The sequence below is a fragment of the Equus asinus genome, chromosome 2, assembly GCF_041296235.1.
Source record: "Equus asinus isolate D_3611 breed Donkey chromosome 2, EquAss-T2T_v2, whole genome shotgun sequence".
Classification (NCBI taxonomy): domain Eukaryota; kingdom Metazoa; phylum Chordata; class Mammalia; order Perissodactyla; family Equidae; genus Equus; species Equus asinus.
Window position 1 is genome coordinate 147,270,237 of NC_091791.1, and position 25,703 is coordinate 147,295,939.

The following is a 25,703-nucleotide window of genomic DNA, read 5'->3' on the forward strand; positions in this document are numbered from 1 at the left end:
TGAAGCAGGATTCCATGAAATTGGATTTGTATAAACTCAAATTTAAAGGGGCTGGGTTAGGAGAAGGCATCAGAGATGGAAAATCTTTATTGAATTAGAAAATTATAGAGCTGGAAAGGACCTTAGAAGTTAAATTGTTTAAACCTGTCCTTTTCACACGTAGAAACTGAGATGGTAAGGGATTTGCACAAATCACAATGGGTCTATGATGTCCCTAGAGCAGTGGTTCTCAATGTGTGGTCTGGAGAACCCTAGGAAGACTTAAGAGTTCTTCAGAGGATTCACAAGGACAAAAATATTTTCATAATAATACTTATGTTATTTGTGTTTTTCATTCTTCTTCTAAGTATACTGTGGAGTTTTACAAAAGCCACGTGATGTTTGATATCACAACAATTGAATGCAGAAGCAGATATGGGAATCCAACTGTCTTCTATTAAGCCAGACATTAAAGAGACTTGTAATCATGTATAAAAGTGCCACGCTCCAAGCTAAATTTTTTCATTTGGGAAAATATAGTTATTTTTCATAGAAATGTTATTTATGTTAATATGTAATATGTTTATTATATGTTAATATAATATGTTAATTATAGTGTATGTTAATGTGTTAATATATAATATGTTTATTATAATAATTATTCTTATAGTAGTATTATAATTAGTTAATTAGTGTCATAAGATGACATAATAAAATTTTTGTTTTAACTTCTAATATGGTAAATATTGGTAGATAGAACCCACATATAAAACTCATGAAGTTTTAAGAGTGTAAAGGGGTTCTGGGCCCAAAATTTTGAGAACTCATGTCCTAGCATGGACTATAAAAAATAGTCATAAAAAAGTCATATGGGAATTGTAAGATATACATGCTTTGCTTTTATAGCTCTGGTGATAGGAGGGAGAAAATATGGGGGAAATTATTAAATTCAATTGCTACAGAAGAAAAGCAAGAGAAAGCCTTTCCTAGGACCAGATGTTTTTCTCTCACTTGACCAATTAGATCGATTATGTATTTTTTTCTCTCTTCTTTCCCAATGCTGGCAGTTAGAGCCAGAGTACAAGAAAAACTGCATGAGTTCTGGCAACTAGGAAAACTGACCAAGGGTCTTCGAAGAGCAGACAAGCCCTAGACAAGTCTCAATGCAAAAAGTTTCCAGGGTGCATTAGATCTATTCAAGCCAGGAGAAAGCTAGAATAGATTAAGTGTTGATTAAGGGTAATTCTTTTAAAGAAGATTTCTGTAAGGAAGAACCCATAATTTTAGAAAGTGAAGTGAAAGCTGACCTGAAAGTACTGGGAAGAAATGTCACCAGAGGTAAGTTGGATATCAATAGAATTATTTCAAGCGACTGAGGCTGAATCTATCAAAATCCTAACAAGAATATGCCAACAAATATGGAAAACAAAATGATGGCCTACAGATGGAAAATGGTCAATATATATCCCAATTCTTAAGAAAGGAGATGCCAAGGAGAGCAGGAAGTATAGGATCATTGCTCTAGTCTCCCACGCTAGTAAAGTGATGCTGAAGGTGGTGCCACAAAGACTTTTACCTTACAAGGAGCAAGAAGTGCCTGATGTCTAAGCTGGGTTTCGAAAAGGGAGAGGCACGTGAAATCTAATTGTGATGATTTGTTGGCTACTGATGTGCTCCAAAGAATTTCAGAAGAAGGTTAATGTATATTTTATAGATTGTAGTAAAGCCGTTGACTGTGTGGATTGTAAAAAGCTATGGGCTGCTCTGAAAGAAATGGGCGTGGCTCAGCACTTGATTTTCCTGATGCATAACCTGTATTGTGGACAAGAAGCCACAGTCAGAACAGAATATGGAGAAATAATGGTTTCCTAGAAGCAAAGCTGTCAGACGAGGGTGCGTTTCATCTCCCTATCTGTTTAATCTGTATGCAGAACATAACATACAAAAAACTGAGCTAGACTCACACGAAGGAGGAGTGAAAATTGGCAGGAGAAATATCAATAATCTAAAAGATGCAATGACGCCATCTTACTGGCAGAAAGCAGCAGTGACTTGAAACGACTTCTGACGAAAGTGAAAGAAGAAAGTGCCAAAGCAGGACTGACTGCCTTTGAACATCAAGAAGACAAAAATCATGACAACAGAAGAACTACACAACTTTAACCTAGACAAGACACTGAAATTGTTAAAGATTTTGTGTACCTTGCTTCAGTCATCAATTGAAATGGAGATGGCAGCCAAGAAACCAAGAGAAGACTGAGACTTGGAAGGACAGCAATGAAAGAATTAGGAAAGATTAAGTGTAAGGAAGTGTCATTAGAGACCAAGGCCAAGACTATTCACACCCTCGTATTCCCAATTACTACGTAAGGGTGTGAAAGCTGGATAGTGAAGAAGGGTGACAGGAAAAAAACGAATTCATTTGAAATACAGTGTTGGCGCAGAGCCCGACGGATACCCTGGACTGCCAGAAAGACCAACAAGTGGATCCTGGAACAAGTTAAGCCTGAGCTATCACTGGAGGCAAAAATGATAAAACTGAGGTTGTGCTACTATGGACACATTGTGAGAAGGCAGGACTCTTTGGAAAAGACAATAATGTTGAGAAAAGGAGAAGGCAGCAGGAGAAGAGGAAGAGCAAATATGAGATGGATTGACCCCATAAAGGAAGCCATAGGCATGGGTCTACAGGAACTGAGTAGGGCTGCTGAGGACAGGACACTGGGGACATCACACATTCATGGGGTCACCAGGAGTCAGAGTTGACTTGACACGTGTAACAACAATAAACGGTAGTTAAAGGTTTGAGGGGAAAGTAATTTATTGTACTTTGATATTTATATCCCTTTAAATCAAGCTCTAAATTTTGTATCCTATTAAATTAGTAATAGTCAATATTTATGTTCATCTGTTTTGTGGCATCCTATTTTTAGGGAAAAGGTATAACCGAGTGGAAAGCTTGTAATAATGTTTGACTTGATGAAACCTGTGAATGTCAGTGTTCAGAGCATGAAGTTGTGACCCAGGTAGTTGTCTTAAACTGTAGGCGGTTCCTGGGAAGAAATACATTCCTATGTCATTCATTCATTCAACAAATAATGAACTGCCTAGGATATGTCAAACTGTAAAACCAAGCCTACAAAGGTAGGCCAAGTAGTCTGTGGTTTAAAGAAAGATTTGTCTGACGGCAACAGGCAGGACAGCCACAGGAAGGCTCAGGATGGGAGATGAGGGGAACCTGCTCAGGGCTGTCATTCCCAAACCTGGGTTGGGGGAGACAGGTTAAAAACACAGCCCTACTAATGCAGCCTTCCAGTGGAGGAAGGTAGAAACATTCATTTTAAAAGCCCTCTGGAGGTATGCTTGCAGCCAGGATTGTGATCCAAGAATGAACCATCAGGAATGAAGAGACTTTTCCCAGGAGTAAAGGGGGTAAAGAAATATGTCAGCAAGCGCTGAGAACTGATGCAGAAACCATCGTTTTGAGTGGCTAGAATTCCGTATGGAAATCATTTGGCATAACACTGATAGTTGACTCCTACTGTCCATCTTGAATTTCACACCAGGAGACAGGCAAACAAAGCTCTCAATTCTGCTCAATACAGAAGGCTTCATTTAAATGTATCAACCCTTCAGAAATAGTAGGCAAGGAAAATAAGAAGGTCAGATGCATCAGAATGAAAATACTTGTTTCTCAGTTTGGGAAATCAAAGGATTCCAGTAGGTGGAATATCCCTAAGTAAATAAAACAGGAATAAAGCCAAGCGCCTTAGGAAGTGAACTACCTAAAGGCACTGGGCATTTTACTATTGGCTAAAACATTATGCTCGTTTCCAAATTGCCTGGCTGGAGCCTGTGAGGGTCTAGTTTTGATGGATTTCATTGATTATAATCTACTTTCCAAATGTTTTTCTTTTTAGTTCGAAACCCGAAGGGACAGATAAAGCTTTATTCCAAAGGAGCAGATACTATTCTGTTTGAAAAACTTCATCCATCCAATGAAGACCTTCTGACTTTGACGTCAGACCATCTCAGTGTAAGTGCCTCTGTCTTCAGGTCAGCACCATGGCCCTTTTGCCACTTCCTATGGTGAGGTCTTATTTTGAAAATATCAGCTAAATGATCTGACTTCTGAAATAGAAAGCATGTGGAGAGCAGTTCCACAGGAAACTGTGCCAGAAAATGTCTGGAAACTGGCACATGGATACCCCGCCTAAGGCTCCCCCCATGCTGGGAGTCTCATTAGTCTCACCACAGGTGAATTAATACACAGCAGCTGAGAAGGAGCCACTGAATGTGGGCTCCAGAGCTCAGGCCAGAGGAAGGCTCAGGATACCCAGGGAAACCTGCTCTGACTCCCCTGCACTTCGGGGCTGCTGCCCTTGGGAATCTGGACTGGTTCTGGGGAGAGGAGCAGGAGAGTTGCTCTCCCTTAGCTTCCGATGTGTCTGGCATCACCAGAATCTCTTATGATTACCCCTGGAGGGGAGCGTTGTGTTTAGATGCTGAGAGGAAAATCATCTCTGTAGCCAACTTTGTCCTCCAAGGGTCTTTTTATTCAAGTCATAAATCATGATGAGTCACTTACATTCTCTAGGTGGCAGCTACCAAATGCATGCATTCTGAGACTGTGTATGATTTCTTTCCAAAAGCTTTCTGAAGGGAGCGGGGTTGATGTTTGGCACACGGTTTTTTGCCAAAGAATAAGAGTCTGTGAATTCATATGAACATTACCTAGTTTAAACCTGAGAATCGAGTGTCTCTAACATTTGCTTGAGGTTCTGTTCAACCTGATCTGAACTTTAAGGGCAAGTGGTACAAAACTATTTCCTCATTGGTTTCTCTCCTTTAGAAAATTATTGAGGATTCATGTTCTTTGTTAAGCCCTATATTTAATATAAAACATTCCCTGGTTCTCTAAAAAACAAACAAACAAATAAAATAAAAAAAACTCTGCCTGACTTTAAGTTTGAAGAATGATGGTTTAGTAATATTGGTTACAAACATAGCTATTGTTTTTGTCTTTCCAATAGAGCATTCTTGATTTTCTTTTAATCTCTTCCAGAAGGCTGACATGGTCTTTTAAATTTTTTTTTTTATGGAAACAACACTGGAATCATAAGTATGTGACTTTTGCCACTGCGCCAACACCAAGGCCCTGGATTGTCATACATCCTCCTTTCACATTAAAGTATAGGAAGTCTAATTTGATCTTTTTACATTTCTATGCAAAAGACATTTTTTTTCAGGTAATATCCATTTGAATTGCTCTTTGCTTCATTGGCTTTATTCATTTTGGCATCTAAATTCTGAGGTTTTACATTTATACTTAATTATAGATTTTGAATTGTTTAATGATAGGAAATGACCTTGCTCAAATGCTCAGTTAGGATTAAACTTGTGTTCCATGCACTAATTAAGTAACTTAAATCATCTGTCCTCTTTTGTAATGTCAGCCTTGTGTTGATTCACTGTTGTGCAGATGAGAGGACAGTCCTGGTAATAATGCCCAGCGGGCTTGCAAGTTAAAGGCAAGGAAGTGTTTGTGCGAATTGAGGACAAAAGAGTGTTAGGAGGCAGTAACTAGATTTTCAGATCAGTAGGAGACCCAGACGTGGTCTGGGAAGGCAGGGTTTGTGTGATTGCAATATCCAAAGTGCTACCAACTGCCTATGAGATAAATTTGGTAATTTTTCTTATGGTGTCTCTGGGCTAAACCACATCCTTGCAGTATGCACCAACTTTTCTTCCCATTTACCTACTTAGGTTGTGTCATGGTTTAACTTGTGCCTGATCACAAATCTACGTCTGTTCCATCAGCCAGAACACAGCAGAGAAGATATGCTCCGTGGCAATGCCCAAAGGGACAGAAATAGTTGTAAAAACGCTTGCAGGGAGAGGCCCATCAAATGACCGCTGGAGGCCTAGGCAAAGTGGGAGGTTTTTAGCATTTCCCCAAAGTAGTCTACACATGTTTCTAGCTATTGTGGCTGTGTGAGACACTTAGCAACTACCAGTCTCCCATTTTTATGCTTTATTTTTTTCCCCTAGTATAAGGATAAAGCAGCGTAGGTATCATTTAAGATTGTCAGTTTACTGAGACACTAAAGGAAAAGTATGATTCTTTAATTAATTTGACCTATTATTAAATACTAACTCCATAGAAAACAGTTTCTAAAAAGTAATGAGCAGACGATAGGTTGGGAACCAATATATGTTGCTTCAAATGGATATCTCAAGTCGTGGGCACCATTAATTGCCTCTCAACTAGAACACTTCATTTGAAAAGCAGGCATTTCACTTGATCTTAGGAGTAAGGCTAGCTCCTGTGAATGTTTTAACCCCATAGAAATAAAATACAAATATAAACATTATCTCCCATTTCCAAGGAGATTAAAAAGTGGGAAGTCAAGATGGCCACGTAGTCCTCTTGGGACACAATGAATTTGAGTGAAAAACTTCTTGTTCATTATTGTTGTTGTTATTGCTGTGATTATGTTTCGTGATGGTTCCTAAGCCTATGTCTGCTCTGGCAGGAGTTTGCAGGGGAAGGCCTTCGAACCTTGGCCATCGCATACAGAGATCTGGATGACAAGTACTTTAAAGAATGGCATAAGATGCTTGAAGATGCAAATACTGCCACAGATGAGAGGGATGAGCGGATAGCTGGGCTGTATGAAGAAATCGAAAGGGATTTGATGGTTCGTATTTACACAAGGGATAGTATGTGTTTAGAGATCTGGCATAGGAATAATCCATTGGCTAAATCATCTTGCACACAGCAGATGTTACTCTTTCAAACGTTGAATCATGCTTTATATGTTGCCTTTGAGTTTGCCATGTATGGCCCTAGAGAGCCTAGAAGATTATTTCTGTTAGCGGTGGCTTAGACAATTGGAAGTCCCCCAAGAGTAGAAGGTAGTAGACTCCACATTCTTTGTCAATCTCTGGTATGTCCCTGATGTTATGAGGTTTTTTCCTGCCTGCTTTATGATCCACCTTTTTAAAAGCAGGGAAACTTGCCATGAAGAAAGACGCTTATAGCTCTAAACCGTCTTAGGCTCATGAGATTCTGATGGTGTCTGTGTTGTTCAAAGTGTGATCTATTCTAGAAACCGCTCTTCCCTGAGGCCCCAGTGGCCTGGATGCTCAGCTATTGTGAGGTACTAGAAAGCACACCTTTTCATCTTTGGATGAAATGTTGCACAAGAGCCTTCACTTTTTAGTTTATGGCATTTGCTGGTTTGTTTACACAGGAGAATGGCTCTACTTTTTCGTGATCCTGACTGTGAGATGAGGGCTCTCCTTTGGACTATTCCATGTCGATATAAGTGGGGAAGCAGCCGGGGAGTTCTTAAGTCCTTAGAAGCCCAAATGGCTTCTGATTGTTTATGCTAATAAGTTATCTGAGCATGTCAGACCCCTCATGTAAGTTCTAACTTCTAGGAGCTCTGCCATGAACTGATATGTCCATCAGTTGGCTTGATTTGGGAACTTTCTCCTGGGATCCTTCCCAACCCACCTCTGTACATAATAGGATGTTTGCTATTCAATGCATTATAATTTCCGTCTTTAATTCATGTTCCTTGACCTCTAAACTCTGATTGAAACCCATAGATGTTATGGATGTTGTTTGCACGCATTAACATAAGATATTTTCTGTTTTTCACTGAAGCTACTAGGTGCCACTGCTGTAGAAGATAAGTTACAAGAGGGTGTTATTGAAACAGTTACAAGTTTATCACTAGCCAATATTAAGATCTGGGTCTTAACAGGAGACAAACAAGGTAATTTGAAAATGGGTGATGATGATGTTTTGAAAAGGGGGCAATAACTTCTGTGGCAAAATTTTAATTAACCAGAAAGCTTAATTAATGAGATATTTGCTAAGTCCTCCATGTAAGAAAGAGTTGAAATATAAAAAGGAATATTATAAGAATTTACTATTTAAAAATAAACAAAAACAAACTATAACAAATTATCTTCTATAGTATACCCTGGGGTCAGCTGAGTTTCAGCTCAATTGCTTCTTAAATATAATAGTTACTCCTATAGGCAACAATGGTATTAAACATGTTTGACTACTGGTTCATATGATCCTCCAGTTGGGACAGAACGTGGGACAGCACTGAAGCAGGACATTGCAGACCTCTCGGTTACTCCTTTAGTTTCTTGATGGTAGGGAGGTTTAGGGATATTAGAGGAGGGGGTCAGGTAGTGGGCAGGCTTTGGGGAGGCTTAGGGAAGCAGCTGTTTATCAACTGGAACGGAACTATTTTGGTATTTTAATAACCACTCCAGCTGTATCAGAGCAACCTGGCTGAATTCCTGGACTGCCCATGCAATGGTACAATGAGAACTGACCCACTTTCAGAGAAAGAGTCACTGTGCTCAGAATACCGTGTTTCGTAAGAGAGAAAAGAGGAGCAATATGTTTTGGATCTATTGCCAGCAGTCATGGTTAAAACAAAAATGATTTTGTGCTTGACCATCAGTAAACCAGAAATATTTAGTTAACCGGCACACAGACACGTTTTTAAGATTTACCTGTTAGATATTTTTTAGAACATTGGAGGATTTGTAGATAGGATAAATCAGTTCTCTATATGTTCACCCAAATCACTGATTACAGGAAATAAACAATAGAGAGTTGAGCCCCGTGGTGTGTTATTAGAGAATTCCTAGAGTTTGATGTTGATCAGTGAGTACAGCTGTTCAATTAGTTATGAATATCCACAAACTTACTATTATTTAGCTTTAATATCTGTGGTTTATACAAAAGATATGCTGAGATCTTATCAATTACCTTTCTTGACTTAGGACAAATCTAATGCCTCCCTAGAATTAGCTAGAGTCTAACAACTCAGTAGAATTAGCATCAAATGACTTTATTGAAGACGGAAGGGTTACCTAAGTATCCTAGGCTCCATTTCTGTAAAATTAGAGGGAGGAATGCCCAAGATCACGGGATTCTCCAGTTTTCTGGTAGCAGCAGTCCTGGATGTCTTTTGAGTTGATAGTAAAATTCCAAATTTCTGTTCACTTAATGGGAAAACGGCAGTGCTGCGTATAGGAGAACTGTAAAAATTTTGTAAGAACATTTCTGCTGTTCAACTGAACATTTTGTGAGTGTTTTTCAGTTTTCCGACCTGATATTGATATCAACAATATCAGAATTGGTAATAGCTAAGTTTAGTAATTTAGCTTTCCCAAAGGCAGTATTTGGGACTTCTAGTAAAAAGTTTTTTGTTTACATATTTCACTATATCACAAGTACTATATCATGAGTACTAATTTTGGGAATCAAAAAGTTTTTTTCAAAAACTAGATGAGAAGGCTGAGGATTCATAGATGTTTCTACTTCTCCATGGATTTAGCAATTGGTGAATGTGGTCATGGAACCTAGGTCTTTGAATTTCCCTCTGGGTCTCTTATATTTTATCACCTCTCATGCTCTCTCTGAGATGAAGGTGGGCTGTAGGATATAAGGAAATACAGCAATGGCCTCAAAACTTTTATGGTAAAGGTACTTATGTTATTAAGTAATGTTCTAACTGAGATGGGCTTTATTTTCTATCAGAAACTGCCATCAACATTGGCTATGCCTGCAACATGCTGACTGATGACATGAATGATGTATTCATCATAGCAGGGAACACAGCAGCAGAAGTCAGAGAAGAGCTCAGGTAAGTCTTAATAGAAGGAGGAAAGGATGACAGGGAAGAAGGGAGAGAGGGGAAAAGGGAGATCAGATAGTTAAGAAAGTGCAGACAGGCACTCTGTTGTTTCCTATGGTCTTAATTTAGAATAGAGCTCTTTCTGCCTGTTTCCTAAAATCCTATTCGTTTTGGTTAAAAACTAAGATAAGTTGCACATCAGTGGTGAATCATTGTCTTCAGGTCTTCAACATTTCCCAAGTATTTTTAGAAAAGGATTTCAAATCATTTATACTGAGTTATAACCAGCCCTGGTCATCTAGTGGTTAAGATTTGGCGCCCTCACCATCCCCACCCTGGGTTTGTATCTGGTCAGGGAACCATACCACCTGTCTGTCGGTTGTCATCCTCTGGTGGCTGTGTGTTGCTGAGATGCTGAGAGCTCTGCCACCAGTATTTCAAATACTGGCAGGATCACCCATGGTGGACAGGTTTCAGCGGAACTTCCAGACTAAGACAGACTAGGAAGAAGGACCTGGCCACCCACTTTCAAAAAATTTGGCCATGAAAATCCTATGAATAGCACCAGAGCATCGTTGTCTAATATAGGGCTGGAACGTGAGAGGATGGTGCAGAAGACCGGGCAGGGTACACAGGGTCACTAGGAGTCCGAATTGACTTGACAGCATTAACAACAAGTGTTATCCTTTAACATTATGCACTGGTGAATACCTTAATTCCTACATGGTGATGAGTGATCAGTATTACTGGGGGTACTTGTTAAAAATACCAATCCCCCAGCTTCATTCTGACCTAAAAATTAAGAATCTTCAGAATTAAGATGGGGCATGGGAATTTGTATTTCAATACGCACCTGGATGAAGCTTATGATAGATAAATTTGGAAAACACAGCTGTAGGAGGTGGTATGTAAAGTTGGAACAGAGTCTTTCAGCATTAAAGAAAGTAGATATTTTGACAGTTGCTATTGAACCCAGATATATAATACTTACGAGAAAAAGAATACTGCGAAATTTGGGTAACTGCTACATAGTCCTGGAAAATATGTAAGGACTGAAATTGGAGTTAAGAGTGGACCAACATAAAATTTTGAGAAATAATATTTTTTAATATCTACCAATTTATTTTATCTCTTTTTTTGTTACTTCATTTGAAGACTATTTTAAAAGTCTGCATACTTATTTTCCCAGAACTTTAAAAAGTACTGTCTTATAATAATTTTGGCTTGCTGATGCTTGTAGTATCTTCTCTAAGCTCAACCCATTTTGGGTCTGGCCAAGCAGATTGTTGACTTAGAGGCAAACAGCTTGCTTGCTACCTTCTAGAGGCGGGCTAACCTCCCCTCAATGCAACAATGGAGCAAGATGGGCTTCCTTAATGTGTCTCCATCATTAAACTTTTGTTCTTGAACCTTGAAAAGAAGGAAAGTCTTAACTGTCAGCACCACCAATTGAAACTTGTTGATTAATTCTCCTAACTTCTACACTGTCTTACCCATGGTAGAAAACTGCTATATCATGCTGGTTAGAAGCTATGAGTGGAGCCTGCATGTGCCTTTGCCAACTAAAAATTGAGAAGTCTAATTATTACTGATATCATTTTATTATTATTTTTATATAACTTTAGTGATCAATTCCATAGAGTCTATTGGGGAAATATTAATAATTTGTTTAATAATTAGCAATAGTTAATACTTTTTTATTTTAAGGAAATCTTTTTCTTTAAATGACCTTTTGTTTTTGGGGAATTTAATTCTTGCTGAAGGAAGATCAATGTGAGCAGATCTAGATTCTAATTAGTCTACTGCTGATCTGCTTTGAGACAGTGCCTCAGGCATAATTGTAAACCATTTACATGTATTATCTTATTTCATTCTCAAAGCAACCCAGTGGTCGGCATTACCATTATCATTGGCCTTGTTTTACAGATTAGGAAGTTGAGGCACAGACAGGGTAAATAACATGGCTGAAGTTTCACAACTAGTCAGTGGTTCAACTGGGACTTGAGTCTAGACAGCATGGCCCCACAGCCTGTACACCAAATCACTTGTCATGTGTCTTCCTAAACACACTTTGGATGTATTCTTACTCTCTTTAAATAATTAATATAAAAAATGTAGTTGAGACATCTTACTGCTTCACTTGAAGTCAGACACCAGATTAAGAACTAGAGCAGAACAAATTTCAGGGAGAGACAGCACATGTAAGAGGAGGAGTATGGACTTTGGGTTAACTGGAGCCAAGTTGGAACCTCAGCTTTGTGCTTACTTGCTGGCTTGAGTGACTTTTGATATGCTATGCAACTTCTCAACTTTTCTTTGCTTGGTTTCCTCATTTATAAAATTGGAAAATATATAAATATCTACCCTACAGATTATTGTATTTGTGGGATTAAAGCTTTATGGCCATTCAATGAGCATCCTTCTTGCCTTCCTCCTCTCTCTCCATTTCTTCCCTTCCTCCTTCCCTCTGCCATTATCCTCAATCTTTCCATCAACAAGGACTACTTTTATTAATATTTTCCCAATAGACTCTATGGAGTCTATCATTAGAATTATATAAATAATAATAACAAAATTATACTAGCAACAATTAATTAGATTTCCCAATTTTTATTTGGCAAAGGCATATGCAATCTTTAGTCATAGCTTCTAACCAGCCTGATATAGCAGTTGTCTACACTAGGCTGAAGTAATGGTAGCCAAAAATAATACAAAACTTAAAAAAAAAATCAGAGAGTCTATGCATTCTTATTAAAAAGAAATAGACATTTTTCATTAGCCTTAAGATATTGAAAACAATGTACTGACCCATTACAACTTTTATGGATCCTCTTCCTCTATTGGTTGCATTGGATAACGATATTGCAGATTGATGAAACAGCACACACCAAAGCATAGATACATGAAAGAAACTGTGTTATATTCCAGGAGCAATATTCCAGGTTGTAGCTAGAGTGTATCATACAGCTAAGCGGGGGGGGGGGGGGGGGGGGGGAGGAGTTTTTCATAGATGGATTGGCGATAGATTGATTGACAAGCAAAAGTGATCATAGTTTATCCTGAAGGTATTGGGTGGATATAGGTGGCTTCTAAGCAGAAGAGTGACAAACCCAATTTAGCATTTGAGAAATAACACTCTAGTGACAGGATAGATGGGGTATGTTTGATGGGAAAATGAGTGGTATGGAGAGATGCATCAGGAGGCTGTCAGAATACTCAGGTTTAGAGATGATGAGGGTTGAACTAAGACAGCAGGGTTGTAACAATGGGGAAGGAAAGAGTGGGGTGAACTTGACAGCTCTTTTGGAGGTAGAATGGATAGGACTTGGAATTTGATTTGATGTGAAGGGAAATGGAAGGAGGCTCTGTCATTTCTAGTTTGACTGACTTCACAGCCCAGAATACACTCAGGTGTGCAAGAACAGAAACTCATCAAATTTTCAAAAACTGAACTTGACTCCTTCTCTGCTGGATGACAGAACAATTAAACTAGGCACTTTTGGATAAATTTAGTTCAAGTCAAGGTTGCACAAATGCCTTACCTGTCCCTGGTCCTCAGCATCTACCCTGCTGGCATCCGGCACTTCCTTCTTCTGTGTCCCTCTCTGGTCTCTGGTCTCTTTAGGTTGCTGCTGTCCCTCTCAGCTGACTTCCACCTCCTCCTGAGGAAATATGGAAGTTTGGCTGCTCTTTCTCACTTCTCTGTGTCTGAGAAGACTTGTGCTCTCACATGGCTACCTCTGTTCCTTCATCTACTACCCTCCAGGTCACCATACTTCAGTAGTGACTATTCCATACTCAGATTCCCAAAAACGTATCCGAGGATTCCATTACCCACATGATTCCCCCAACTACTACCAGTCCAGGGGGTGGGTCAGCACCCAAGCTTCTTTAGTGACTCACCAGTATCTCAGCTCCTCTTCACAATTCCTCTCCTCTAGGCTGAACGGCCGGTAGAGAAAAGAGGTCATTTCTTTCCAATCTGTTGCTTATGGTAACATGTTGTGACCCAATTCCTTTAAGGATGAGTCTTTTGAGACTTGAAGAAACTTTTTTCTTCCCTCTCAAAAAGTCCAATTAGTGAAATTTCAGATCACTAGAATTCAGATTCATGATGCTGCTTTGACTTTCAATGGTCTATCAAGATCAAAAAGTGAGATCTTGACTCTTTCTTGTTCCCTCTATACTTGGCTCTGTCAAATCCCCCTAAGGCAAGATATGTTTCTGAGTAAACAGAGAGGGTTCCCTGTGGTAGCAGCAGTGATTGCAGAGTGGAGGGGAACCAAAGTTAATATCTCGAGATTTTATCCAGTTACATTTGGCTACTAAATGGGTGACATAACTGTCATTATGTAGAAGGAATGTGGAGAAATATAATTCTTATATACTGTTGTTGGGAGTTTGAGTTGGTAGAAACTTTCTAGAGGGCAAACTAGCAAGATATTTCAAAATTATGTGTATGCACACTTTTGACCCAATGATTCTGATTTCTAGGAATTGCCCTTAAAAAAAAGAGTGGACAAATGTAGGACTATGTATATACAGAAATATTCATTACTGCATCAACTATGATAATAAATTACAAATTTCTCAAATACCCAGCCACAAGGGATTTTGTTAATTACTGTGATACAGACATACAATGGAATACTATGCAGTCATTAAAAGTGATTATGTGCTTATTAACATTGGAAGGTGTCCATGATATATTTAAGTGAAAAATGAGATTACAAAACATCATGCATGGTATGATCCTTTTTTTCAAAAAAAGTCTGCATGTGTATTTATGCATTCATTTGTATAAAACACCATACACCTATATCCATATCTATCCACCTACCTGCCCATCAAACTCTGCAGGACGTATACAGGGGTTCTCTCTGGGTGATAGAATTATGGATCATATTTACTTTCTTCTTTATGGCTCTGCATATTATCTGAAGTTGTGAAAGTGTTCATGCAATGCTTTTACAATTAGAAAAAAAGCCAAAAAATTATCTTCATTTTTTTTTTAACAAGAAGAAAAAATATTCAGAGGGAAAAATGAAGAATTTCCGTCTAGACTAAGTATTTCAGAACTCTTGAGGTTACTTTGCTTAACTAACTGGCAAATAATGTTTATGTCAACGCAGACTTGGAGGTAACCCCATTCTTAGAGTCTAAGACAGAGAGGCAATATATGGTAGAAAATTCTGTATTAGAGGAATTGATACATTTATAGTAGGCATTTGGCTAATATTAGGGTTGGGGAAAAATGGCATCCAAGAAAAGTTATTGCCAAAGGTGCTCTCTTTACTCCTAAACTTGGCTACTTATATCCAAGCTAATAGCTTTTGGGATGAAATATTGAAATCATAAATTTACACCATTCAATTTTCTTGTGTTATGCTTTTGAGTTCAGTGGGAGTTCATGCAAAAACAAACAAAAGAAAGTGTACCAAAAGGACAGCATCTAGTGATAGTAGCTATTGGAAGGAAATGACCTAAATGCTTATATTTAAACTTGTCAAATGTGTTTAGATTATTTCATAAACATGGATATGTAATTTTCATGCATACATGCATACGTATCATGCATACGGCTTGTTTCCAATTTAGCGTCGTGAAACTGTTTTAGACAGTTTGAGTCCTGAGTTAATTTTGCTGCCATAGTTGCTTTAGTATTAAGGGCATGCCCAGAAATCTATAATTAAACCCTGTTATGGTTTCTCAGAAGATTACCGCACTGATTACATTTCACTAATACATATGTCTTCTACCCAAAGGAAAACAGACAGAGAATGTAATTTTGCTGGGGCTGGCAGGCCAACTCATTCCATGTTTCATTTTTGTTGCACTGATCATATTTTATTGTTAGAAAAATTCATGTTCTATAGCTAATTAAACTGTGAACTGACACCGCTGCTTCTTAGAAGTATCCCAGTGATAGACCTAGAAATTGATATTTCCTCTTTAATCAACAAAATACACATTGTATTTTTTTTTTTACACCTACTTGGTGTAAAGTTATTTGTTTGAATGAACAGAGTTTTCAAGTGAAAATGGCTCAAGGGCCAGGCAGGTAACATTAGTTGTGTGATGTGGGACATTAGGGAGTGGTGGGGCCTTTCATATTGTTCATAAAGTCATATAGATTTTTTAAACACAATGCAGGCCAAAAAAATTGCATCTTGTTCTGAATTCCCAACTTGTAGTCACCCAGGCAAAATGTTTTATTAGCTTAAGTTTTTGTCATAAATTGTCAGACTTTAGAACACTAAGTAATCTTGGAGATCTTCTAGTCACCATGGTACAGCTGCCCAAATTTTCAAAGCTGGTATCAACCAGTCTGTTTCGCTGGTCGCATTCCTCTAATTTCTTTTTTTTTCCCCTAAGATTGTCACCTGAGCTAACATCTGCTGCCAATCCTCCTCTTTTCGCTGAGGAAGACTGGCCCTGAGCTAACATTCATGCCCATCTTCCTCTACTTTATATGTGGCACGCCTACCACAGCATGGCTCGCCAAGCAGTGCATAGGTCCCCACCTGGGATCCAAACTGGTGAACCCCAGGCCGCTGGAGGAGAACTTGTGAACTTAACTGTTGCACCACCAGGCTGGCCCCTCTAATTTCTAATAAAGAAACTGGTTCAGGTTTTGAATGTCTTACAGGTCACATAGGTAGTAAGGGGTGGAACTGGGACTTGAAGTCAAAATTTCATGTACCTTCTCCCTTTCTCTACTGTCGGCAGGGTGGTGCTATCCCCTAACCGCTCCTCTGGGACTGTGTCTTTGTCCCAACCTAGAGGCAGCCTGAGGCTGATTCTGTGTGTAAACCAGTTTGATGTGGTAGACTGAGGACTAGGAATTGGAAGACCTGGGTTCTAGCCTAACTGTAACTGACTAATCAAGTGGCTTGAGGTCCAGTTGATCTGTGGGCACAGGAGGTGTCAGAGGCAGACCTCAAGCCGGAACCCAGGTCTCCAGGTTCCGAGCCCAATGCTCCTATATCAAAGTCAAGATAGTCTTCTTTTAAACGTGACCGCATGGTTTCAATCCATTTCCTAACTGGTCCTTTTAATGTTTGAGTGTAGAGTGCCTTAAGAGGACTGATACAATGACTCTTTTTCCTACCATCTCTTTTCTTTATGGGTTGCTTTCAAGCCAACATGGGCCTAACTGTGCCTTGCTGTGTTTGTAGTGGCTTGGGGCTGTGAATGCCACAGTCGCCTCAGCCATTAATGCATTTCTGCATGCTGACGTTGTAAGAGACTCTCCTTCATTACAAAGCTTGGAAAAAACAGGCATTCTTTTGTTTCAGCATTTGTTAGTTGCATTCTGTGGTTAAGCATTTTGTGTTACGCCTGCAAAAATATCTAGTTCATCTTCACTGAAGGGAGTTATGTATAGCTCTTCCCCTCCTAATAAATTGTTTTGGTGAGAAGCAACTGGTGTTTGAAGAGCTAAGTTCCACCAAGAAAAAGAAACGACAGCTCTACAGCATGGGCAGAGGTCTGAGAATGGCCAAGTGCAACTCGGTGAGGAGGGTTGGCCTGTGTGGAGGGAGGGCAATGGGAATTTCCGCAGAGCTGGAAAAACTGTCCCTTCTCTGCCTGGAAAAGCGTTCATGTGAGATGTTAGGAAGACAGTTTAGGGGGAATAAATATCCTAAGTAAATAGAATTTCAGCCAATACGTTCATGAACTTCACCCTTCTTTGGAATGTTTTCATTCTCTGGGGGGAAAACAGAGATTGAGTCATTTCTACAGCGAGTGAGAACTTTACTAAAAAGGAAACCTCACGAGATGTTTGCCCTTTGGTGCTTTCTTAGGACCTGATTTATGAGCTCTGTAATGTTGTCAGAGAAATGTTCATTTCTGAGGAACTCGTCTCTCTTGCTTTCCTCATTATATGGGACTGTAAATTTTCATGCCTGTGAGGAGGATTCCCTGACATGGTTATCTGATGTGAAAGTCTGGTCCTCCCACTTAAAACAATGATTTTTCGTGTCTGTCCTCCCCCTCCTCCCCAGCCTGACTCCCTAAATTTCACACGTAGCCTTCTGACTTTATAAATCTTTTTCTTTGATTCTGCAAACTGATTGCCAAACACATGATATCATCCTTGGAGCCAGGGGCACATAACCTCCAGTCCCTCGGGTTCCTAAACGCAGGCTGTGATTTTGGTCCTGGACAGCAGAAGGAGATGTTGAGCCAGAAGATAAGGTGGTGGTGGTGGTTCTTTTTTTTTGAAACTTAGCATGTAAACAATTAGTGTTACATTTTCAAATAATTAGAAAGCTGAGGGCTAACATGGCTGTTTTTGTACGTGAGCATTTTCTTCTTTCAGAGAACCACAGCATAAAATTATTTTAATAAATGTTTTCTATGTTGGATGAGCCTTTGGGGAATCATTTAATTTTGCTGTGAGCCAAAAGATCCATTTTCTGGCCTGTCTCTCACTCCCCATTTTCTCCTGAGCATTAATTTTATATATGCAAGTTGTAGCCTCGAGTGTTGGTGGCTGCTGTGACACTTATCTTCAGGGAGTGCCTGCTGTGTGGTTGAAATCTGAATCATGTCAGCTTGCCCTCTGTCATTTCAAAGCTTGTCATCTAAGGATCCTTGGAGAAGAAATTTCCTTTCCTTTAAAGGCATCATCTTTCCATTTAGAAGAGAAGAATAAAATGCCACTTCACAGGGTGTTAAGTCACCAATCTTCCTGTTAAAGAGATGGATGAGATGTGGGCATCTGCTAATTCAAATCTGCTATTAGATCAGGGAGTTTCCATTTGGAACAACCCTGTCTACACTTTTGCGTCTGTAGTTTCTTTCCCAGAAAGTTGATTCTGTTGTTTGAGCTATTGAGTACAATTTTCACTTAAAATATTCCACTATAATGTAATGACTATGCCAATTCAATAAATGCCATCGTTTGTTTTTATTGTCTAATTTTTAAAAAATTTGCTTCTTAGAAGACTGCTGTTTTAAACCAGATCATATTACATGGTTCTGCAAATTGATGAAATTATTTTATATATAGATACCCTGGAATTCCTAGAAGATTTCATCGATTGCCTTTAGTCTTGCCCCTTCCGTTATTTAACAATATCTCAGGCCAGATCAGTGGTTCTTAGGTACTTCAAGCTCAGACAACCTTATATACCAAATTTATCAAGAGCGCCTAGCTCAAGCCCAGCTCAAGATGATGATTTCGCTTTTAGGTAATTTAAAACATTCAAGATGATTCTGTTTTCATTGTGTTTACCCTCCTACTTCCTGGAATTTGCAAATTTGCTGTGGTATCCATCACAAAGAGTTATCCAGCTTGCTTACTGAAATTGAATCTTATGCCATAGTCCGTCTGAATAGTGACAAAATGAATTTACCTCTAGGCCAGTCTCTTGTTAGAGTTAATAGGTGTACTCTGTATACTTTGTTATGATTTGCTTCCCCCCCTCTCTTTTAAGGAAAGCAAAAGAAAATTTGTTTGGACAAAACAGAAGTTTTTCCAACGGCCGTGTAGTTTTTGAAAAAAAGCAGCAGCTGGAGCTGGCCTCAGTGGTAGAGGAAACCATAACAGGAGATTATGCCTTAGTCATAAATGGCCACAGTTTGGTGAGTTCGCTGAAGGCTTTGTTCTTTCTTTTTCTTCACCTCAATAATTTTCTCTTTTGTGCTGTCATAATGAGATCTGCTTTTGTGTTTTCCAAACAAATGACACTGCTAGAGACAGAGCCTGCACAATGATTTCCTGTCTGCAAGAAGGAAACTTCTAATAAATTTCATACATTATTGCTTGAACCAACACAGTGAAGGGGAGGATCTGAAGAAATACTGAATTCACAGAATATCAATCTTGTCTAAATGACTGTAGACCGTTGAGCTGTATTGTTTAAGTGCTTTTCTAGGGGAGAGTGTCACAGTTCACTGTTACTTAATGAAAATAATGCAACTGGATGGATGTATTGTAATTATTGCTCTTGCTAATGTTTGTGATTTGCAGAGTGCAATCTGACCTTCATATAATTACCACACTAAATTAGTGCCATTAAGATACCCCTGGTGGTTTTTCTAAATAGCAGCATTTTACAGCAATGCCAAACAATTTGCTTTGATTAGGAAATCTGGTTCTTGTCGTAATAGAATAAACTTGCATTGTACTTTTAATGTAGTTCAGGTTCCAAATCTTGAACAAATATCAAAACACTCTTCTGAGTTTCTAATTTAGAAAACAAAAGCTCTGATTGCACTCCAGTGAAATCATCATTTATATGCAGAAAGAGCTAATCTCACATTTTTCTCCAGCTTTGATGATCATTTTTTCTTTCGGAGTTTGGAAAATAAATGTATCTTCTTGTAGAGAGTTTCTTAGAGGACAAATGAAGTTGGATGTGAGTATATTATGTTTTCCCCCCGTGATCAGCTGTCTGTTAGCTCTTGGTGCTTAGAGCATTCTCCAGCTGGATTCCAGACGTAATGATGTGTTGCCTTCTACACCATGGAAAGTTACAGAGCTCAGTTGCAGGCCAAGCTTAGTTGAAAGTTTGTCCAGATGACACGAACTTCTCCCCTGCACAAATGAGCAGCAACTGAAAGTTATAAGCCTGTCAGTTGGGACTTGGAGCTGGTGGCCTCCAAGCCGAATTGCCCAGAGACCGCAATATGGAAAGGGTCCCTAATGAGCTGTGCTTTGACTTTCCTTCAGGCTCAAAGAAGCCAATGCGTGGTGGGTTAGCACACTCAGGTGATAGCACACATTGTTCCCTCTCTGTAAATCTGTTGAAAGAAAGAGCTAAGATAGATGCTGTTAAGAACACCTTCAGCTTCAAAGTCTGAGGTTTATGAAATTGTGAAATGTTATTTGTCATTTAAGAAGAATTGACCATGTTTCTCCTAGTATGGTCAGAAGCTTTTTTTTTTTTTTTAAAAAACAAATCATGATTCCGATTTGCTCAAATTTTGATGCTTTGCAGCATGCAATTGGGTTCTTCTTTCTCAGAGTCTGAGTCTAGGTTTTCACTTGTTGATAATAAAGAAAAAAGAAAAGAGAGAAAAGGGGACCATTCTGGGCAAGACAGCCAGTTATATGCTTTCTCTTTCAGAAAGGGCAATTATATTTGAGAATGCTAGCTCACATCTTCCCCTAGGAATTATTGGCCTTGATATGAGAATTTCCTACAGCAGAGTCATGTGTTTATACCCATTCACCCATCCTTCCATTTATAACGTTATCGTTTATTAAGCAACCCAGTCATGGTGCTAGAGCCTGAGGATAAGGATGTGAACAGAACGCGGTCCTTGTTTTAAGGATTGCCATCTGGTGGGAGGGCTAATCTCACAGTGGTATGACAAATACTATAAAGAGGAACAAAGACAGTGCTTTGAGAGCATAGAGGCAAAGCGCACAGTTAGTTCCTCGTGGGAGAGTCAGAGAAGACTTCCTGGAGGAAGTGATGTTTTCTGGTAGAGGAGACAGCAAGTACAAAGGCACAGAGGCAAGACAGAAACTTTCAAATTATGGAAACAGGCGATTTGGCACGACAGGAGTAAAGAGTAAACTGAAAGTTGGTGGTAGAAGACAGAACCCAGAAGAAATACAGGGGCCAGATTGTGATGGGCTGTGATCGTCTTGCTAAAGATTCATTCAGAGATACTGATGACTCAAAGTTTAGGTGGATTCCTGTTTCCTCTTGATGTATTTATTAAATCATATACAGTGAGATATTTTCCAGGAAAAAAAAAAAAGGACAGTTAATTGCAAACGATTATGCTGTCTTTTTCAGTCATTTCTTGGCATCTTGTGTATTTGGAGAGGAGTGAGGGTGGAAATGGTTGGGGACCCCTGCCCGAGACACCAGTTACACGCCCCTCTTTTGCACGGGCCTCTCTGGATTTCAATCACTATGTTCTGCAAAGGCTAATCTCCAGATCATCTGCTTTTCATTTGCCTGCGAGTTAACAACACAACAACAAACACTAAATACACAAAACAACAATGCAAAGGACACGAAAATTCTATCACATCAGACAAACAAATCACCATCATTTGTGGTTCATTCTAAACGGGGTGAGGTGGTGGATAGGTTTCATCTTTTCTTTTGCTTATTTTAGTGGACTCTGGAACTTCTCCGGCGTTGTGCAGCATGATAACATGTCAAGGAGGACACACAAAAGGCACTGTGTTTTTTATTTTTATGGTAAAATTCCTTGGCACTTTGTAGGAGTTCAATACTCACTTCTTTAGTTAGTTGTTGTTGGTTGTATGACCCTGAATCAGCAATGACTTGTTGAAGTGAATTTTAAACTGTTTGGAAAAGAAATCAGTTGAGAAACAAGAAATCTGTTTTGCAAATGACATCTCTTATTTATTGTTTCCTGTTCTCTTCTGGATTTTTTTTTTTTTTTAATAACGTAGGCCCATGCCCTAGAAAGTGACGTTAAGAATGATCTCCTAGAACTAGCCTGCATGTGTAAGACTGTGGTTTGCTGCCGTGTCACCCCGCTCCAGAAAGCCCAAGTAGTAGAGCTGGTGAAGAAGTACAGAAATGCTGTCACTTTGGCCATAGGCGATGGAGCCAATGATGTCAGCATGATCAAATGTAAGAGGACACTCACTCAGTGGGGCATGCTGCACACTTGGAGTCCTCGGGGTCAGCATTTGGCAATACGTAACGGAGAATGCATTGCAACTTAATTTTCCCAGTGGTTCTAAAATGAATACTTTCTGGGTCCAAAGCGCCCACCATTATTAGCATTCATAAAAAAATGATTTGTCTTTAATTAAATCATTTATGTACTTTTAGGCTAAAAAAGAATATTGGTCACCTTGTACTGTTTGGAGAAGTAGCTATGGTATAGAGAAATGAACACGGGACCCACAGTCCCAACGCTTGGGTTTAGTTCCAGCTCTGCCACTAACAAATTGTAACACCTTGTGCAAGTTGCTGAACTTTTCTGAGCTAATTTCCTCTTTTGTAAAACTAGGATAAATACCTGTCATGAGTGTTTCATGAGATAACATATGGGAAAAATTATAAATGCTATAGTTGCAAGGTTTCCGTAAAGAACATCATAAAAGAGAAATCGCAAGTGAGATGGTGTCTTTGTTTGGGAAATGAAAGTGTTTCTCTTGTCCTTTGTAGGTGCTCACATCGGCGTTGGCATCAGCGGCCAGGAAGGACTGCAGGCAGTCTTAGCCAGCGACTATTCATTTGCACAGTTTAGATACCTCCAAAGGCTTCTCCTTGTCCATGGAAGGTGGTCCTATTTCCGAATGTGCAAATTCTTATGCTATTTCTTCTATAAGAATTTTGCATTCACACTTGTGCATTTCTGGTTTGGCTTCTTCTGTGGTTTCTCAGCCCAGGTTGGTAAAAAAAAAAAGCACTGTTCTTTCTTTTATAAGATTCCCTGGATTGTAAATGACTGTTTTTCATGGCTCTTTACTAATAGAGAGCGTTTTTGTATGCCTAATACAAGTGAAATTATAACAATTGTGTAATCGATAGTTGACTTGAGCTTTGAATCCAAGAAGAATATATATTTAGCAGGAATTTTATTTATTTTTTTCTTACTTATGTAGTAACCAATGAGTACTCCCTCCTGTGCATTTTAAAATTTTTATTGAAATGCTTTGGTATGATAACAGGTAAGCTTGGTTTTAACTCAGAAGTCTGAGAAACAATAACAAGAAGTGTTGAGGTATCTCTATTGCGAAGATTATCGCTCACCCGGTACCCTGACTGTAAATATTTCAAATCAGGGAGAAGTAATTGATACTCTGACAGCAAGGCTGTTTTGACAGTAATTCATCAGCTAAAAATTGATCTATAGATTATGTCGGTAGCAAAGAAGAAAAATTAGGAAATTCATAAATTAGGATTCTATTTTTATATCTACTCATATCCATTTTAAAGGATAATTACTTAACCCTGTATCTTGGATGTCAGGAAAGTTTTGACCTTGGATAGCAATTGTGAAATGTAAGACCTGCAGCATTTCAATATATTCATGAATAAAAAAATGGCATTAATATTTTAAACAACAACAAAAGAAAAGGATTGTCCTTGAAAATGAAATGGTAACCATAACTCTCAGAGATGTCTTTAATTGCTCTTCCTTCCTCTTGGGTTTAATCACTGATATCCACGATAGGCATGAAGCTAATTTTTTCAATCATTTCATTCTAGGAAAAGTGAGTATGAATTAAATCTTGGCCTTTTATGTTTTTTTAATGGTCCAAGGGAGATTAGTAAATCTTTTTTGTAATCAAAATAGGTTTTGTACATTTTCCCCTTTTTCTGAGAAGTTGAGATTACTTAAAGTGAGGCACACCTGTACCCATTCCTAATTTTCTCTTTTAAGGGTAACATTCCTAGAACGCAAAGTAGACTGTTGATATTTTTGTTGACATTTTTGGTAACCTCTAGAGAGTTGAAGTAGAGTCTTGACTTTAGCTTCACAGAAATAAAAGTTTTCTTAGTGCTACTCCAGAGAAGGCATTGGTTGGGGATATTTACCTGCTGACAATTCTGCCTTTGTCCAACAAAGACAAGTGTGGCAGAGTGGCCTGTGCCTTCCTAGGCTGGTGACTTTCCCTCCACGTAAAAACTGTTAAGTTGAAACTAATGTTCGATGACTTCTAACCTCAACATTTAGGTGATTTTCCGCTCGGCTTTCGGGATCTGATAAAATTTGTCAGAGTCAGATGTTAAGCAACTAGATTTTTAATCCTCTCACCAGTATTTACATTTTAAAAGAGAAAAAGCAAGGGAGAATAATGATTCCTCCAACAACAGGAGTAGCTGATGGTTAAACCCAACTGTAAGGCACATCACCTGTCTATGATTAGATTTCTTAAATATTTGATTTAATTGAGCATGTTTCTTTTCTGTGTTCCTTTCTTCGTTTTTTTTTTCTTACTTTTTACACTGAAAACTCTGGTTAATTGTACAATCTTCATTTGACTCTGTTATCAGTTCTTGTGGACCCCCTGTGTTCTTTCCTATGCTGGTGAGTTGGGCTGGATCAGTGGTTCTCAAGCTTTAACAGACGTGGGAATCACCTGGAAGGCTTTTAAAGCACAGCTCCCTGGGCCCCACCTGAGTTTCTGATTCAGTAGGTCTGAGTTAGAGCCCAACAATTTGCATTTCTAAAAGTTCCCTGGAAATGCTGATGCTGCCACTGGGCCACAGGTATGCTTTCTTGAACCCAGAGCCCAGAGTGAAATCCAATCTGCTTTTTCTTTTGTCCATGCTGGACTCTATTCATCTTCTCCGAGGCAGAGGGGTCAATTAAGTAAACAGCTTATCCCCCAGATCAAATTTTTCTAGATGGCTTAGAATCTCTTTACCAGTCTTGCCAAAGCCATTGCCCCTGAGGCTTATACATGCACTAAGACAAGGTCAGGAGAAGAAGGGGTGTCTGTCTCAGGGCAGAGGATTGCTCTTCCCAATTTATCCAGTCCATTATGGTTTTTATCTAGCTTAACCATGAGCTCCTTGAGGAGAGAAAGCACATCTGAATCATCTACACAGCCCACGATCTTGAATCATGCCTGCCATATAGAAGGCATCTAGTCATTTCATGTTGTTGGGTGTTTCTAGAGCCCTTTCTTGTGCTTGAGCAGATGCAGCAAGGACAGTCATTCCAACATGCTTCCTGTCACTTCTGCAGGATGCCTCTTACTCTACCTGCACTGAGGGCCATCTCTGCAGATTCCACATCTGGTCTGTGTAAATGTGTGCAGCCTGACTAGCACTGTGTGAAAGGGGCTCAGTGTCTTAAGATCTCAGTCTGATTATGGCATTGATTCCAGAATGTAGAATGATATTTTTTTCAGTTGTGTTAATATTAATATGATATGATAGTTAATTGGGCCACACGTAATATATTTCTTAATTATTTCTATATTACTTCATTCTAGGAAAGACATAGAGAGGATTTCCCAGGTTTATTTTGCTTTTCCTGTGTCTTGGCTGATTTAAATAGGGCAGAACACATCTTTTTTAGGCAGGAGAACCACCTTGGGCTACTGAGTAGAAGTCCCAGACTGCTATCTATTTCTTC

General features: G+C 39.0%; 1 protein-coding gene across 8 annotated transcripts in view; it reads left to right on the forward strand.

Annotated features, from left to right (window-relative positions):
- The window catches only part of ATP8B4 (ATPase phospholipid transporting 8B4 (putative)), a 216,204-nt gene that overhangs the window by 158,550 nt on the left and 31,951 nt on the right, over window positions 1–25,703 (forward strand). For all 8 annotated transcript variants that reach the window (XR_011499559.1, XM_044764905.2, XM_044764906.2 and 5 more), the window contains 7 exons: window positions 3,900–4,015; window positions 6,516–6,680; window positions 7,655–7,766; window positions 9,560–9,665; window positions 19,103–19,250; window positions 22,051–22,234; window positions 22,778–23,001. Coding sequence is in view for 7 of the 8 variants with exons in the window: in XM_044764905.2 (XP_044620840.1) it covers window positions 3,900–4,015; window positions 6,516–6,680; window positions 7,655–7,766; window positions 9,560–9,665; window positions 19,103–19,250; window positions 22,051–22,234; window positions 22,778–23,001 (1,055 nt within the window). In the remaining variant the exon portion in view is untranslated. The remainder of the gene's footprint in view (window positions 1–3,899; window positions 4,016–6,515; window positions 6,681–7,654; window positions 7,767–9,559; window positions 9,666–19,102; window positions 19,251–22,050; window positions 22,235–22,777; window positions 23,002–25,703) is intronic.